This window comes from Nicotiana tabacum, chromosome 18, assembly GCF_000715075.1.
Source record: "Nicotiana tabacum cultivar K326 chromosome 18, ASM71507v2, whole genome shotgun sequence".
In the NCBI taxonomy this organism is placed as follows: domain Eukaryota; kingdom Viridiplantae; phylum Streptophyta; class Magnoliopsida; order Solanales; family Solanaceae; genus Nicotiana; species Nicotiana tabacum.
This window is the reverse complement of record NC_134097.1, coordinates 127,123,244-127,140,907: the sequence shown is the minus strand read 5'-3', so window position 1 is coordinate 127,140,907 and position 17,664 is coordinate 127,123,244. Positions and strand designations below refer to the sequence as shown.

The 17,664-nt window shown below is 40.3% G+C and overlaps 2 protein-coding genes across 3 annotated transcripts; one reads left to right on the top strand and one right to left on the bottom strand.

Moving 5' to 3' along the window:
* Positions 1-7,374: 7,374 nt before the first annotated feature.
* Positions 7,375-9,043, top strand: LOC107832202 (uncharacterized). The gene is made up of 2 exons (XM_016660018.2): positions 7,375-7,830; positions 8,173-9,043. Exons 1-2 carry the CDS (start codon positions 7,524-7,526, stop codon positions 8,889-8,891), a joined length of 1,026 nt encoding a protein of 341 aa, XP_016515504.1. The 5' UTR covers positions 7,375-7,523; the 3' UTR covers positions 8,892-9,043.
* Positions 9,044-9,133: 90 nt separating this feature from the next.
* Positions 9,134-17,094, bottom strand: LOC107832203 (beta-galactosidase 8-like). 2 transcript variants are annotated; one of them, XM_075237250.1, is made up of 19 exons: positions 15,562-17,094; positions 15,358-15,453; positions 14,794-14,906; positions 14,609-14,675; positions 14,436-14,528; positions 14,180-14,329; positions 13,953-14,041; positions 13,723-13,828; positions 13,527-13,614; positions 13,269-13,387; positions 13,021-13,182; positions 12,091-12,287; positions 11,820-11,929; positions 11,363-11,472; positions 11,079-11,192; positions 10,809-10,910; positions 10,011-10,222; positions 9,550-9,886; positions 9,134-9,444 (listed from the first exon to the last, which is right to left on the bottom strand). In XM_075237250.1, exons 1-19 carry the CDS (start codon positions 15,727-15,729, stop codon positions 9,337-9,339), a joined length of 2,541 nt encoding a protein of 846 aa, XP_075093351.1. In that variant the 5' UTR covers positions 15,730-17,094; the 3' UTR covers positions 9,134-9,336. The 2 variants fall into 2 exon arrangements, with proteins under 2 accessions (XP_075093351.1, XP_075093352.1); XM_075237251.1 differs by lacking the exon at positions 14,609-14,675 and having other exon boundaries at positions 14,436-14,587; positions 14,756-14,906; positions 15,562-16,130.
* Positions 17,095-17,664: the final 570 nt, after the last annotated feature.

The window sequence follows — 17,664 nt, the reverse complement described above, 5'->3', positions numbered from 1 at the left end:
CACATTGATGTGACCCAAATCCAAATCTCAACGGAGTCAAAGTGTGTCGACGACCACGGGTACATTGATTGTAACGCGGTTCGAGATACATTTTCACAACGTTGCAATTCTTGATAAAAACAGTAAAATGATAAAAGCGGTTAAAAGTTAAATTTTGCACATAAGTTCACACTTGTATAAAATCAGATAATCAAGCCGAATATAACAGTTGAGCGACCGTGCTAGAACCACGGAACTCGGGAATGCCTAACACCTTCTCCCGGGTTAACAGAATTCCTTATCCGGATTTCTGGTACGCAGACTGTAATATAGAGTCATTATTTTCCTCGATTCGGGATTAAAATTGGTGACTTGGGACACCCTAAATCTCCCAAGTGGCGACTCTGAAATAAATAAACAAATCCCGTTTCGATTGTCCTTTAATTGGAAAAAACTCCCTTGCGCCCCTCGGGTGCGGAAAAAAGGAGGTGTGACAATTACTAATAATTCCGTTGTGGAAAAATGAGATATAATTAAGATTTTTATGAGTCGTTGTATCATACATTCCAATTCAAAACCTAATGTAACATCAACCTTAAATTAAAATAGAAAGGGATGCAATTACTATTGTAAATTAAGCAAGTGACCGCTACGGTCGACCCATCCGAGATCCCGTACAAGCGGCGAGACAGTGGATGACGACATGGTTTGCTCCAAACCCCGCCCTCACAGAGCCCAACAAGTCAAAAAAAAACATTCAGGGAATGACGAAGGTGGGCGTGGTATGAAAGTATGTTGACCCGAGAACGCAATAAGGATTCCATGACTATATATAGGAAGGGAACCTTCCTAGAAAGGGGGGCTTTCTCTCTTTCTCTTTCTTCTCCTCTGTAATCTCCTGAGCAAAAAGAATACAAAGCAATCTCCCATGGGAGATGTAAAATAGCTATCTTTATCATTTAACAATGGAAAAACAAACAGCATCAATAAGATTGATTGCCCTTATTTCGTCTTATGTATTATTTTCTGATTTGCTTATAGATCTAGAGTTTATTACGTTTGACTAAGATTTACCTCTTCATCTTTTTTAATTGATTTAATCAAAAATGTTTCAATATTTTTTAGGCCAAACAATTTGGTGCCGTCTGTGGGAATTTCTTAGTGAAAACTTCTTAGTCTCCTCCAGATCAAAAATCGGAAGCACGATCACCCACCGGAATGAATGTAAATAAACCTCACACACCAACCCATATCATGATGCTATACACAAGCAAAAGTTGCAACCAACATCCTCCCTCGCACGCCGGGCAGCCCACGAGCCAACCAAAACGAGCCTAGCCCGCGCAGGACGAAGGCACAAAAAAACGGGAAGGGAAAAAGAGCTGAATACGGCTGCCGAGTTCAGAAAACATCTCCCCCATCAACCATTTAAATTCCAAAGCAAAGCGAGCAATGCCACAGATCCACCTTCTGTTATTTGCTCAAACAAGAACGCAAGCATCGCGCGGGCAAGCAAGCAAGGAAATATCCCAACTAAAGAATGGGTAATTGCTACAAAGCGACCAAAATACCGTCCGCCAGACAAACACAACTCCTAGGAAATGATACCCCTTGAGCGATACCCCCTCTCCCTCACCGAGAAGGTGTCCCGAGAAAGCCCTCCTAGGAACTTAAAGACCGGGCCAACGAGGGAGAACTCCCCAAGATCAAAAGACCGACGAGTGGACACTCCAATAGGTGCGTGAAACGAGTGCGAGCAAAACAGCAACGTTCTCTGCTCTCCAACACCACATTCTCCGACACAAATAAAATTAGGCGAACTGGGACTCCCCGAGAAGATACCCAACTCTTCGGAAAACCGGGACTAATGACGGGTTAATATTTCGACAAAATTTCGAAATAACACTCTAAAGGCCAAGGGCCTTCGCCAAAAAGAAGAGTTCGACCTCGATCAAACAACGACGGGTTAACCTTTCGACGAAAGTTCGAAATAACACCCTAAAGGCCAAGGGCATTCGCCAAAAAGAAGAGTTCAACCTCGATCGAACAACGACGGGTTAATATTTCGACGAAAGTTTGAAATAACACCGTAAAGGACAAGGGCCTTCACCAAAAAGAAGAGTTCAACCTCGATCGAACAACGACGGGTTAATATTTCGACAAAAGTTCAAAATAACACCCTAAAGGCCAAGGGCCTTCGCCAAAAAAAAGAGTTCGACCTCGGTCGAACAACGACGGGTTAATATTTCGACGAAAGTTCAAAATAACACCCTAAAGGTCAAGGGCCTTCTCCAAAAAGAAGAGTTCGACCTCGATCGAACAACGACGGGTTAATATTTTGACGAAAGTTCGAAATAACACCCTAAAAGCCAAGGGCCTTCGCCAAAAAGAAGAGTTCGACCTCGATCGAATAACAACGGGTTAATATTTCGACGAAAGTTCGAAATAACACCCTAAAGGCCAAGGGCTTTCGCCAAAAAGAAGAGTCAGACCTCGATCGAACAACGACGGGTTAATATTTCGATGAAAGTTCGAAATAACACCCTAAAGGCCAAGGGCCTTCGCCACAAAGAAAAGTTCGACCTCGATCGAACAACAACGGGTTAATATTTCGACGAAAGTTCGAAATAACACCTTTAAGGCCAAAGACCATCGCCGAAGAAAACTGAGACTCACGACAGGACAATACTTCTGTGTAGGCTCGAGAGTAACATCCCTACAGCTAAAGGTCGCTATTGGAAATAAGAATTAGATATCTTTCGGACTATGATGGGATAGTACCTTGACATAAGCCCAAAAGCACTGTCTCATCAGTTAAAGTCATTATCAGGGCCCTACTCAACCCATGTGATATTAAATTCCCCAAGAGTCGGGAACTCATCACACAGAAATCTACTTTGCACCAAAATTATGAAGAGCAAAACGGGAAAAGAAATACAGAGCATATGACAATGGAAAATCCCTCTTTACACAAAGCTACTACGCAAACAGCCACAGATTATATACAACTAAAATCAACGGAGTCCAAGAAAAAACAATAAAAGACAACAACAACAACAAAAACAGACAAAGATAGCAATTCTTTCACTCGGCACCATCTCTAGGAAGTCATCCCTCACCGTCCGCGCCCTCACCAACTTCCGGAGTCGTAGATTCATATCCACAGTTAACACGAGCCTCTCGTGCCTTCGCCCCTGCTCCTTCATATGCGGCCTTGGTAACATTGCACGCCTCTCACAAACTCTTATATATGTCCCGCTGGGTTTCAACATGAACTCAAAGCTCGTGCAAGTGGCGGGGAACAGCTGCGGAGGAAGATTCGACTTGAGCCAACAGTTGCTCCTTTTTGTCCTCCAAAGCTGCGACCCGATCCCCCAAGGTCGATGCTTCCCGGTCAATCTCACCAATGCGTTCCTCGAGCCTCGCCTCCCTTAGCGTGGTCATCGCCCTCTCCGATTCCTACTCGGATTGGAGGATGCGGATGGTGTTCTCCAGAGCCGCCGCCCTTGCTGAAGCTGATGACTAGGCACTCTTGTTTTTACTAACCCGACAACCTTTCTCTCTAACTCAGCCAATTTCCCATCCATTTCGCGCTCATTGCCTCGACCCGGATAAGGTTCTGATCCATCTCAGACTGCATTGACCTCAGCTTCCCCTGAAGATATTCACACTCTACAGCAACCCCTTTGCCTAACTCAAGCTCTTCGTCCTTCGTACGAAGTTGCTCCTCGAGCACGCTACTTCTGTGAATGGCCTCCATCAATTGTTGGTCCCTCTTCTCCAATTCCTCGCCAAGGGATCGAGCGTCGGGATTCTCCTTCAGCCGCTTATGCATCTCACGGCACTAATTGTGATAGTGCCGATATTTCTCCAACATCTTCAGGAAATTCTTGGCTCGAATGTCAGCCCTACGAGCGCTCTCAATCTCCACCATGTACGTCTGAAAAATGAAAAAATAGGTTAAGATCATATCGTCCAGAAAAATAAAAGGAACTGAAAGAAAGGCGGAAACGTACCCTTAAGCCCATAGCAACCACTTTATGCATCAAGTCAATATCAGGAATGTTTCGAAGAGCCTCGTTCTCGGCAGCAGAACACAAAATGTCGAACTGCAGCACCAGGTCCTCTGTGTCCCCCAAGGGATTAATATCTAATGAGATCTCAAGAATACGGGACGGGCCTCCCATATGAACCACCGAGCGAGTAAGACCCTCTTCAAACTTCCTAACATCATCAGGATCAAGGTCAGACTCAGATTCGTAGTCATCGACCATGACACCCTTTCCCTTTCCAGCGGTCGAGGAAGAAGCACGACCAGGCACCGAGGACGAAGGCTCGTCCAAAATAGTAACAGCGGCCTCAAAATCCTGACCCCCCATCGTGTCAGGTTGTTGATCGATCATAGCGGCGGGGATCTCCGTCGACGGGGCAGATACAACGGTTGGCTCTGGCTCTACGGGCGGAGTGGTATCAATCCCCGCCTCAAACCCCGTCAAAGGAAGGTCTTCCTCCATATGTACCACGATCGAAGGGGCCGATTCGGACTCCACTCGCCGCCTCTTGGATGGCCCTTCCTCTTCCTCACGGGAGGATTCACTTGATGGATAGGCAATATGGGTCGGAATCTCATTTTGAGGGGCGACCTCCGTGTGTATGGCCCACAGTCGTAGACTCAACTGAAGGATCCCTCGATGAAGGTCGAGCAATAGGCACTGAAGCAAGGCGAGCGGACGATGTAGACTGACGAAAAGCCAGTGGAGGAGCCCTCGTTCTCCGCACTCTACCTAGCATTGATGAACATCACGTGAGAAATCGAGTAAAAAGGAAAGAGGGAAAGAATAGCCAACAAAAATGGTCTCACTCACCAGTAAGGGGCTTGCGTCCATATCTCTCATAGAAGGACGACCATGTGTGGATCCCCACCGTATGAGGAAAGATGGCGCTCACCCACTCGCGGATACCATCAACAGGTGCAGGGGTTAGTTTCGCGGTTGTAAAAACGTAAACAGTTTAGTACTACCCAGTAGAAAGCGGTCGGATATAACTCCGACAAAAAGTATAGAGACTTACGTGCGAAGTTCCATTTCTCAGGGAACCCCGTAGGATCCTCCACAAGGCGTTCGGTCCGTACATAGAAGTAATTCTCGTAGAAGCGATGGTTGGCCCTATCGTCCATCTTCACCACCTGACTCTTCGACCCTCGGTGACGCATGTGAATCATCCTGCCACGAATGAGTTGAGGGGCGAAGATATTGAGTATGTGCTCCAAAGTGATCTCACGATCGTCAAGCTCCGCAAACTTGAGCACCATGAGGAACAATTTGTACAGGTACGGCGAAAGTTGATCCGGGCATACCTCGCAAAAGCGGTAAAAATCTACCACCAAGAGAGGGAGAGGAAGTGTGTATCCCACAATAAATAGGTAGGCGTAGAATGCGCAATACCCTGGGCAGTCGAAGTGGACTATGTCGTTCCCCACCGCCGACAGTATTTCAACATAGCGAGGGATTCCCCGCCTAGCCTTCAATTCCGCGATCCCCTCTTCATTTATAACAGAGAGAGCAGGTTTCGGCTCCTCCCCTGCGGGACTATGGAAATCATTCCATGCTCTCCCAGGGCGAGGCAAGATCTCATCCCCCGACGGGATATCCTCATCTTCCACCATTTTTGCTCCTCAAGTGACCAGAACATCGCTTTTCGGCGTCGGAATTGTGGCAGGGAGGTCAGCACGAGAAGAATCGCCAGTCATTTGTGTCAATTTGATAAAACAAAGGGATAAAGAAAGGGAGAGACGAAAAAATTCTTGGCTAATCGGAGAAAACTAAAAATCCGAAATATCAGAAGAAAAGAAGATTCGCAAAGTTCTTTCGAGTAAAAGGCAAAGAAGTGTGTCAATCAAATGGTGCATTCCTTCTATTTATAAGAGACATAAATCCCCCAAGCACGAAACCCAAGAGTCGCCAATCGAATTTGATAGGGCATGAAACGGTTCAATCCCCCGGGAACGTGTGTCATAATGGCGGCAACCACGAACAGCGTTTCAAGTTAAACGATGTTTTGGTTCCGAAACGGCCACAACGGTCCAAGGATATCGAAAGGGGCTGCTATGTCACTTGAAACCTAAGGACCATACCCAAGGGGTAGGAAGTCAGATTTCTCTCAGATATGTATCAATCATAATCCGTCTGCCAGGCCCGACAAAGGACAACCCCGGCAGATGGAGGGACTAACTGCATTGGTCAAAATCTGACTGCTATGGTCGACCCATCCGAGATCCCGTCCAAGCGGCGAGACAGTGGATGACGACATGGTTTGCTCCAAACCCCGCCCTCATAGAGCCCGACAAGTCAAAAAACAACATTCAGGGAACGACGAAGGTGGGCGTGGTATGAAAGTATGTTGACCCGAGAACACAATAAGGATTCCATGACTATATATAGGGAGGGAACCTTCCTAGAAAAGGGGGCTTCCTCTATTTCTCTTTCTTCTCCTTTGTAATCTCCTGAGCAAAAAGAAGACAAAGCAATCTCCCATGGGAGATGTAAAATAGTTATCTTCATCATTTAACAATGGAAAAACGAACAGCATCAATAAGATTGATTGCCCCTATTTCGTCTTATGTATTATTTTCTGATTTGCTTATAGATCTGGAGTTTATTACGTTTGACTAAGATTTACCTCTTCATCTTTTTTAATTAATTTAATCAAAAAGGTTTTAATATCTTTTGGGTCAAACACCCGCCATGCACAATGCTCTCTCGTACGCTCATCTTTTCAGAATGTTTCTATTGTCAAAAATTTGTCTTCAAATTAACTCTTTGCACTTTACTCGTTTTCTACTGTGATATATCAATCTTACGTAATAGGGTTCGTTCGATTTAGAGACAAGTAATGCACAGATTAATAATGTTGGGATTGTAACATAAAGATTAGCAATGTAAGAATTTTTTTAGATCTTTATTTCGATATATCACAAATCATTTGGTCCACAAACTACTTCTATATAAATTTGATTGTCGCGCGACAAAAAATAATATAGGGAATATAAAGTGGTGAATGATAATGTGGAGATTCTTATTCGATTAATAATAATAGAAATGGAATTAATTATGCGAAATTTTATAATAACAACAACAACAAACTTAGTGGATCTGGGAAGAGTAGTGTATACGCAAACTTTACCCCTACATTATACGGATAGAGAGGTTGTTTCTGATCAACCCTCGGCTCAAGGAGTTATGCCAAATTTTATGTCGAAATTATTTTCCTGGTGTGGCCAATCAAACAACCTCTAAGGACATCCGTTATTCATTTAGTCAAACTCATGGCCCATTGCATATTGTGCAACATTAGTTGTTTTATCACGTCAAAGAAGCTAAAACCCCATGAATTAAGCCGAACTCCAAGTCCCTAGTCCAATTTCCACACTTATATATATCAACCCCAGCAACTCCTGTTCCTACCATAACTGCTACTTCAGTCTAAAGAAATTTAAAAAACAAAAATCTTTCAACAAACATTTTCTAGCTAGAGTAATAGTAAAGATGGAGAGGAGAAACTTGTTCTTAATAGTAGCTCTCCTCCTCTTATCCATTTTTTCACAAGCCACCATTGCTCAAACCGAAGGCGATGGCACGCAGGAAAATGCAGTCACTGAAAATCCTGATTATGTTGTGTTGGATCCATTGCCAGGTACAGGACAAGAACGAGCGTTCTGCACCGTTCCGGGAATTTGCTACTACAGAACCCTCACCTGCCCAACAGAGTGCCCACAAAGGAAGCCTAAACAGAACAAGAAGCAGAAAGGATGCTATATTGATTGCACCAGCAAGTGTGAAGCAACTTGCAAGTGTAAGCATGCTCATTTACTATTACCACCTCTTGCAATGTTCCCATATATATAAATGGATTTAAGTTATATACACTGACTATGTAATGATCTTTTACACTATCAGTGAATCTTAACCTGTGATAGCAAGTTAGTTATCAGTTAATGCTTATCGTAAAGATTCATATGTAATTACCTTATAAGTGACCTGATTGTGTATACACTTTTTACACCGTCAATGCATGAAACTTACACTCCATCTAAATAAACTTATGAAACAAAAGTAGTACACTGTAGTATGACACTATTTTATTGAACCTCTAAATGAACTCAAAGTTTGCTCCTGTTTTCCCTACTTTTGACAGGGAGACTACCTAGGTGCGATGGTTATGGTGCTCTATGCTATGATCCAAGATTTGTGGGTGGCGACGGGGTGATGTTCTACTTCCATGGAGCAAAAGATACTGACTTTGCCATTGTCTCAGATGACAACCTCCACATTAATGCACATCTAATAGGGATTCGACCAGAGGGAAGGAAGCGCGACTTCACATGGGTGCAAGCATTGTCAGTCATGTTTGACATCCATACACTAGTCCTAGGAGCAAAGAAGGTGTCACACTGGGATGACAAGATTGATGCTCTTATCGTGCAGTGGAACGGTGAGACAGTTAATGTCCCGACAGATGGAGATGCTGAATGGAGTGTTAAAACTGCTGAGAGAGCAGTTGTGGTTGAAAGGACAGATGATCTTAACAGTGTGAGGGTCACAGTTTCCGGACTGTTGCAATTGGATGTGAAGGTAGTACCAATAGGTGAGAAAGAAAATAAGGTTCACAACTATCAAATACCAGCAGATGATTCTTTTGCTCACCTAGAGACACAGTTTAAGTTCTTCAATCTATCCAAAGATGTTGAAGGAATTCTGGGGCAGACTTACCAGCCAGGCTACGTAAGTCCAGTCAAGCGAGGGGTGCCGATGCCAATCATGGGTGGCGAAGACAAATATCAGACACCGGCACTGCATTCAGCTCTCTGCAAAAAATGCAGGTTCCAAAGATCCGCCGGTGTTGCCTCAATATGATGATGATCTTGATGAAGATATTAACGAATGAGTGTAGTACTGGACTTCGTTCAGCCAATAGTTTTTTTATTGTATGTTAACTAAATAATTGCTATAAATCTCATTATATGTGAATAAAGGATGCGGAAATCACAGAGAAATTTTCGAGTTTACATGAATGATGATATATCAATCTATGAATGTGGTATATTCTGCTTGACAGAAACATCAATGAGGTAATATTTTTAGACTTGTAAAAGTTATTGAGGCAAATCTTTTTTCTTTCTTTTTTTCATAATATCATCAAATCGGCAAGAGAAGCCAAAGTGCTCTTTTTCTCTAAGAAGTATAGGGAACATAAAATATCTTCCTGAAGTTGAAATTTATTGTAGTTTATCTGACCTTCTACCACTTCTACACTTACGTAGTAAGAGGCTTTCGCCTAGTCCAACAGTTCTATGATGCATCACGAACAGGAAGCTTCTACGGCTAAACTTTTTGTGACTCCTATACATGGATCACCAAATACATCTATTGAAACTCCAACACTACAGCGTTTCGATCCAATGCAAGCCTGTAAAGATGTTCCAATTAAAATTTGATAAGAGAAACATTTTACTAGAAGGGGGGGGGGGGGGGGGTTAACATATTTTCTTTTATAAAATAATCTGGATCTAACCTTCTTTACATGGGAAAGAGCATTGCTGCTCGTGCATCGACCATGGCTAAAGCTTCCACATGCACCATGAGGAGTGCCAAAGCTTGCAAATTTGACTGAAGAAATGACTTGATCAGGACGAGGGCACTCAAGAGACAGAGTTGGCCCTACTTTCTTTCGTGCATCATCATCCGACGTCCACTTGTCAATAGGAAGTGGATGCGCCTCTGAAACTCGTGAGCATATACTACTTGTCTCTCTTGTTGCAAAAGATAGCTTTGTTGGATTCCCTCCCATTTCCTCAAACAACACTATGACATTTCCACTGGATTGCAGCCATGAACGAGGAACGTGGTATCTGCAAAAGTTTATATATGAAAGTTTCATTTCAAGATTGATTAATTAGAATTGATATTAAGTTCCACTAGATACCGTCGCTGCAAACTTTTGACTTAAAATTTAAGATAATACTGAAGACTTACAGCAGCTGGGATGGTTTTCCACAATTTTTGAGACATTTGTTAGAATTGTAAGATCCTCTATAATTGCAGGAGTCAGTACAACCTCCATTTGATGCAGTATTGGTAGGCCAAAATCGACCAATGCTTTGTCCATTCACCCATGCCTCACCCTTTCCCATTCCAGTAAAATCTAGTGAAAGAGGGGTATCTCCAGCAGGGGCATCAAAACTTGCCTAAATGAACAAAAAAGCCGTGGTTTAGTCGTCACTATCGAAAGATTTGGACTAGTGTTGCACTAATTAGGATAATTACAAGCATAAGTATATGAAAAGACAAAGAATAAGACATACTAGTCCTTTCAAACAAGTTCCTATTAGTCATAGGTTGTGAAATGATATCACTTATTTTTGTATTACAGTAGACCACACAAGAGGCATAGGTTCTTTGTCTGTCTAGAAATATAGAAATTTCCTAATGTATGTGCTCGTTCACTCTTTCTAAATTTTTTTTTAATCAGTACTCGTCCGCTCTTTCTGTTTTTCTGTTCTCACCCTTCTCTTGGGACATAATGTTTGATTTCATTAATTTTTTTTCTCTAATTGGAATTGGTTACTTCATCCCCATTGGTTATTCAGAACTACACCAATAGTACATACACGTACTGGCGTTGCATATGCATGAAACCATAATGAATATTTTGTTCACTATGTCGCAAATGTTCCAGCAAGGTTACATAGTTGATGTGCCTTAGTCGCAAATGTTCAAATTTATCCTGAAATTGCATATATATATATATGAAATAAAAAAACCAAAGATTACCTTATACCAAATTAATGGTTGGTTTGTAGGCAATGCAGATTGTGACTTCCAAAGCGAAGAACTTCCATCAGATAACCCCAGTTCTTCTCCTTTCAATCCAACCTGACCGACACAGTACAACATGACAGGCAAAGTCAATGCGATTATCCTTCAGAATGAAAACCTAATGCTACCAGAGATTCGCTGAAAACATAGAAGGAAATGAAATATCTAATAATGGAAACAAATACTATTGAACCTATCTTATGGTATTTAGAAAGCTGACTTAACCTGATATGTCCATTGCTTTGACGAAAGATCAATAGTAGAGCCATTTTTGAAGCCTTTCAATTGCACAGGACCGGTAATACCTGCTCCCTTAAGATCAAAGAATGCTCCATAGTTCTGGAGTCAAATACCAGGTGTGTATTAGATCATGCTTCTAAAATGGAACATACAACAATGTGAAGTTCTTCATAGATATTAAAAGTTAATAATCATGAACCAAATAGCAGAGAATATGTGGCGATGACAAATCTTCCACTCAATCTGATTGGAGAAACCAAAATTCACACCTGAAGCCCCACGGTCACACTCAACAGGTCGATTTTGTTTTCTCCAGGTACAAGGGTGACAGGAACATCAATTGTAACTTTAGAATTTCCACTGTTTCCTTTCCCACTTCCTACAAACAATCACAAAGTGTGGCAAATGTTAACCAAAGTAAAGCAACTTTATACCATAAAACTTATACTAGACCGCAGTGAAAATGTACCTATTCCACTATCTATAGTTCCACACAAGGATGACTCATCTGCCACTTTCAACAAACTTCAAGAAACATGCTAAATGCAATATCATCACTTAATATGCTTCAGCAAATTTTTCGATTCGGCACTTTGAATAATCTACTATAAATCGTTATAGCTTTATTTATGGATGTATGGAATCCATAAGATAGCTTATGACAGTATATTTTCTTTCTTTTAGGCAACTAGTATGTATTCATCAAACGTCATTCGTTCTCGTTACCTGATAGCTTTCCGTTAATGAAAGCATGAAGAACATGGCCAAGTGATTCCACATGAAGTACTGTTTGAGATCCATCTTGAAGGAAAGGCTCATCATTTTTTACATTAACACTGGAAGAAAAGTTGGAAATGATTTCAGAATGACGAACTTCAGAGCAGATCACAATCATGAGTGCAAACAAAGAACACTAGATATTCTCTAGAAATGCTACTGATTAGAAACTAAGAAAGTGGATATGATGTAATTAGCTGTAGTATTTATCTGCTTTTACCTCAGAGAGTACCAAAGATAATCACTTTTATCTGCTGTAGTATTTATCTGCTCCATCAAACCCGTTTTTGTGAACGCGTTATCACTTGAGATACCTACAGGCTCATTAACCCAAGTCCAACCTGACAAGGATGCGCCAGAACCATCAGCTTCCGTAGACTGAGTAACAAACTTTGAGATTGTTGACATCGAGTTAATCTGTCACCAAGAAATGTAAAACCATCAGCTTAGAAGAGCACACGTAAATGTAATTCTCTAACTCTAATTTCCTCTATCAATGAGGAGGTTTGTACCAATAATGGTAGTATCATTTTTCTCTCTGTCATTTGAGAGATTAACCAGGTCTCATTAGTAGCATATGAGTTGCAGATTTACAGAGGACACTTTGGTTTGATTGAATAATGATAAAGGCTGTTATGCTTTTGCTCTTCCCACTTAATGTCGCAGAGAGTCAATTCCTCGTACAATCAACTTATAACTAACTGTAAACAGATATGGTTTTTCATTTAATTCAAGATGTGTGTCAAAGATTTTTAAGTGGGAAAGCACTCTAATTCCTTTATATATCCTGTTAAAAAGAAAAGAGCGAATGAAAGAATACAAAGACAACACATGCTCGAAACCATTGACCTCCAGACTGGCCATTATGAAATGAAATGCGCAAACCTTTAACCTCACAAGGCAAAGAATGCTAATCTGGCATTATCATCCACTAGGCTTTACAATAGGATGTGGAAGGAAAGATTGTACTTGCTTTAATTTTAACTTATGGAAAGAAAGTGAATGGAACTGCAACTTTATCAACTTTCACGTGCGGACGCCAATAAGAAATCGAGAAGGAAAGACAGACAATTCATGGAAGCAGATTGATTGGCAACAAGCACATAGCTAAGTTTCGAAGTTTCAAAGTGGACAAGATTATGAACCAAACCTTTGCAGTACTAAATGCCACATTTTTGCAATCAGGTAAGATGCTCACGGACCAAGGAGGCAAATGATATGAATTTCCATTGAAAGTCACGGCTGCATCAGACTGCGTACCCACATTGGCAAGAAATGCAGCACACACCGATCCAGTTTTATAAACACTGACCTGAAAGAGAAAACGAAGTTTGTAAGATATACTGTGAAGCTCTCCTGAAAATGTAATGTTATCTGTACAATTCATTCTGAATATACCTCTATGTTAGAGCCTGGAGAAGTGATAGTTGGATCAGTTGCCACCATTGCAGCCTCGCACAGCTTTATGGCTTTATGGAGATCTTTCAAGTGACCCCACTTTGGTTGTCTTATAAGGCCTGCATTTCTCAATTAAACTTAAGCCTTAGCTATGTATCAAAATCAAAGAATGGAATGGTTTGACATCGTGATATAAGCGATGGAGAATACACTTGAACATATGCAAGTGAAGTGATAAGCCATTAAGAGTAAACATACCGTACTCATCTAAAGGAGCATCATAGTCATAGCTAGTTGAAATAAAGGGTCCACCACTGGTCCGGCCGAAGTTAGTTCCCCCGTGGTACTGTTCAAAGGCAGTAAATATCATTTTAAGATTCAGTTCAGCTGTCATTGCAGTAGAGTGCTACAGATAAAGAAGCTGGAGTCACTTGGTTAGAAATTGATACAGTACCATGTAATAATTCTGAAAGGTTCCACCTCGCTGGAAAAATCGAGCCACAGCAAAAGCAATGTCTTCCACAGGTCTGTAAGGGACAGCACCACCAAAAGAAAGAAACCTAATGTTCCCAAAAATTCAAAAAGAGAGGACTCACTCAATAAGGGCAATTTCAGATACATTTTAAATTAGTATCAGCAAGTATTGGACCTGCATATTAAAGGACTAAAAACCAAATGCATTACCATCCAGTCCAATTCTCCGTCCACATCTTGGGTGTCTTATCAGAATTCTGCTTGAATTGGTCACAATAGAATCCATTGCAAGTGTTTATCTGTCATTATCAAAGCACGCACAAAGTTAATTTACCTTATTGGCAATCTGTTCAACTCAAAATTATTTGGTAGTCTATCAAAAGTTCTCAAGGTGTTTTTTTTATGAATAAAGCACAAGGGAAGGACGGGAAACTCACTATGGGATCAGGGGCATCTGGTTGCTGGCACATAACCCATGGCACTCCTGTATCCAACGATGTAGCCATTTTTGCTGCCCAGTTGACATAAGGTTTGGCACGAGGACCATAACGAGACTCAATATCACCATTGCCATATTCATTTTCTATCTGCTTGGTCAATGAAGCATCTTTACTCAAACTATATCAAAGAGCAACCAATATCGAATAGCTTCTTAGTACTCCGAAGTGTACTAAATCACTATGATAAACTAACCTGAGACAAAATAACCGGTCCCCCTTGGGATGCATAAAGATTTTCTTGCTTGATCATGTCAACAATTTTGGCTGTAAATCGCTTCATTTCTGCCTGCAACAGGAAGCCCTCATGTTAATGAACTCAGCAAACCAGTATCCCGAGGAAAATAACTAATAAGGATAAGGGAAAACCTTGAATGGTTCATTATCAGTTCGAAATTCAACTCCAGGAATGAAATGCAACCAAAGAGGAAACCCACTGTCTCAAAATAGATTAAAACCACTGATTATCAGTAAAGGAAGAACAAAAAAACAAAATCAATAAATTACAAACAATACAATCATTGATTTGAAAAATAGGAAAAAAGAAAAATTACCCATAGTTCCATTCTGCACAAACATAAGGCCCAATCCTTATATGAGCATATAAGCCAGCTTTCCCCACCAACTTCACAAATTTAACCAAATCTTTCCTTCCTTCAAAATCATACTGCAAATGTATTCATCTTATCAGTTCTTCCATTTTCCATCCTTTTCTGTTCTTTTCTTCAAATGGAAAATCACTCCTTGATACTCAAATGGACTTCTCAAGTTTTCAATCAATTTTATCTTATGTTGCTCGGATTCTTCAAAAATGTCGCCGGCAAGGACCCAAAAGTAGTGTATTTCTGGAAGGACCCAACAGGGCCGGCAACATTTTCGAAAAGCCCGAGCAACATAGATTTTGTTTAGTTCAACATTTCTAAATTTATTAAAAAGAAAAGAAACCTGAGAAAAACAATTCACTACTTTATATTATATGTTCAATGAAATCAAGTACTTGGCACTCAAGATAAAGAAACAGTAAAAAAGGTAGGAAGTTTCATTCTTTTCTTGTTGGTCCATACTGAAGCAAAGAATAGCAAACAAGAAAAAAAAAACTAAAACTGAAATAAAATTACCTGATTTCTAACAGGTTCATGTATGTTCCAGAAAACATATGTCTCTATTACATCCAATCCTCCATCTTTAGATTTCTGTATAAGGTCTGGCCACATCTGCATATTATTTCAAAAGAAAAAAATGATTTTTTTTAATTATAAAAAATGCAACTACACACACACACACACACACAGAAGAGAGAAAAAGTAGTTAGAAAGGCTCACATCAGGAGTACTGCGAGGGTAATGTATGGAGCCGGAGATCAGAACTCTACGCTGGCCGTCAATGACCAACGCCCGGTGATCATACGTCACATTGGCGGCAAATGACGTCATCACCAAACAATGCAACACCACCCCTCCAAACACTAGCATTACCGATAAACCCATCATTCTTGATTTTCCGACCAAATTATAGATTTTCCGATCAACTCATTTATCACCGGAACTAAACTCCTAATATTTATACTAACAATGTAAGTATTAAATCTGTTTCTTAGAAGCAGAGTTTTTGGGGTTTTGCTTTTGCAGCTTTTACGGTTGCTTCAGTTCAGATGATGCTTTTAATCAAAATTCTTTCTTCTTTATACACAAAATACAATAAAAGCAGACACTTTTCAGGTATATTATTACTGTAGTAGTTTGCTTAAAAGAATTAATATGAAAACTGAAAAGGGAATCAAAATATAGAGAAGAGGATGAAGTTATTATAGGCCGGAGACGACACGACACCTGTACACTGTTAACGTTAAGATTTGTTCTGTGATAATTAATTATGACGTTGTAATGTCGTCGTGGTGTTCATCATTCTCTGTAAGTGGGACGGCTTTAAGCAGTTAGCATTATCACAGAGGATGAGCTTATATCAATTCTTTCAATGCAAAATGGCATTATTTGGCTAGAGAGATAAGATTTTTGTTTTTGTTTTTTTTTAATTTTTTTATTCAATATAAACCGTACTACTATTAATATCGTCGGCTCGAAACACTATAAGAGTAGGCATTTTTGCCGTTTAGATTTCTGGGTATTATTTAGGAAATAATATTACTGAATGTTTTGCATGAACAGTGGAAATTATGTTACCGCTGATAGTGCTGACAGAATGACTAGTCCAGAATTTTTATTAAGGGTGATAATAAATAAAAAAGTAAATATTACGAAAAATTAAGGGGTTCAACCTATAGTAATATATATAAATAAAAGAATTTCTCACCTACCTTCAGTATATTTTTTGGGGTAAAGGCGACATTCCTTGCTATAAGGTGGCTCCGCCATTGGTCAGGTGTATGTAGTATTAAGGTAACGGGTTCAATTGAATTCATAATTTTTTATGCGGAATATAAATTTATGTGTAAAAAAACTAGACAAAATGGCCTCGTGGCCACTTAAACTTGCTTTCATTTGTAAAGTCGATACACGAACTTATATTGTTCCCATTTGAATACTCAAACTTACATATTTGGTAAGTAATAAACATATTTGACTGATGACCATGCACATGTGCAGTGACAGAGGTGACGTGGACAAAGTGTGTGCAAGTCACGTAAACTAAGCGCGTAACTACAATAATTTTGATTAAAAAAATATAAAATCAGAAGAAAAAAAATTACAAATAAAAAAGAAAAAAATAAGCCCCCATTTAAAATAAGTAATACCCTTATTCCCCTGGCCCCTTTATGTTTCTTTTCCCCTTTCCCCATTGACGTCTGCAAGTAATCCCCACCTCCCCTTTTCTTTTCTTTCTCCCCCCCCCCCCCCTCCAATCTTTCCCCGCTTCTTCCTCTTTTTGTTCCAAATCCCAATAGTAAAGAAAAACAATAGATTTTGTCAAAAAAATTTGTCAATCCTTTCTTTCACATTAACTCCCTCTCCCTCTCTCCTTTTTGTATCGATCTCAAATTGGAAGATAGCAAGAGAAAAGAGAAAGACTATCGGAAAATTGACGAATTTTGGTTGAAAAATTCTACTTATGCAATCCGACTTCTTCTCTCTTTCTGATTTCACCATTCGTATCCTTCTTTGGCATAGCTTCGCCGGCTCTTTTGTTGCCTTGACGGAATTTTAGTAGGTGACTCATCGACTCTTTGACTTGGGGTATGGATTTTGTGAATTTTGTTAGAAGTGAAAGATGGAATGAATTTTATGGAAGTTCATGGCTGATTGAGTCAGTCAAGTGGTGGTTGTGATTTTTTTTCCGATGGCAGTGCTAAAATATGTAGAAGAAATAGTGAAAGAAGTAAAATAAGAAGAGAAATTTTGATAAATTAACTTTAAAAAAGGGACCCACAGATGACACATATAAAATAATAAATGGTCTTAACATTTGAC

Bases quoted from the DNA above. Each gene is read 5' to 3' on its own strand.
- LOC107832203 (XM_075237250.1), bottom strand. From the start codon at position 15,729: ATGATGGGTTTATCGGTAATGCTAGTGTTTGGAGGGGTGGTGTTGCAT. The intron at 14,042-14,179 runs GTGAGTTTCCCG...TGATAATGACAG, and splicing joins CAGATGCCCCTGATCCCATA to ATAAACACTTGCAATGGATT. The intron at 9,887-10,010 runs GTAAGTCTTCAG...AAACTTTTGCAG, and splicing joins GGAAAACCATCCCAGCTGCT to ATACCACGTTCCTCGTTCAT.
- LOC107832202 (XM_016660018.2), top strand. From the start codon at position 7,524: ATGGAGAGGAGAAACTTGTTCTTAATAGTAGCTCTCCTCCTCTTATCC. The intron at 7,831-8,172 runs GTAAGCATGCTC...TACTTTTGACAG, and splicing joins GTGTGAAGCAACTTGCAAGT to GGAGACTACCTAGGTGCGAT.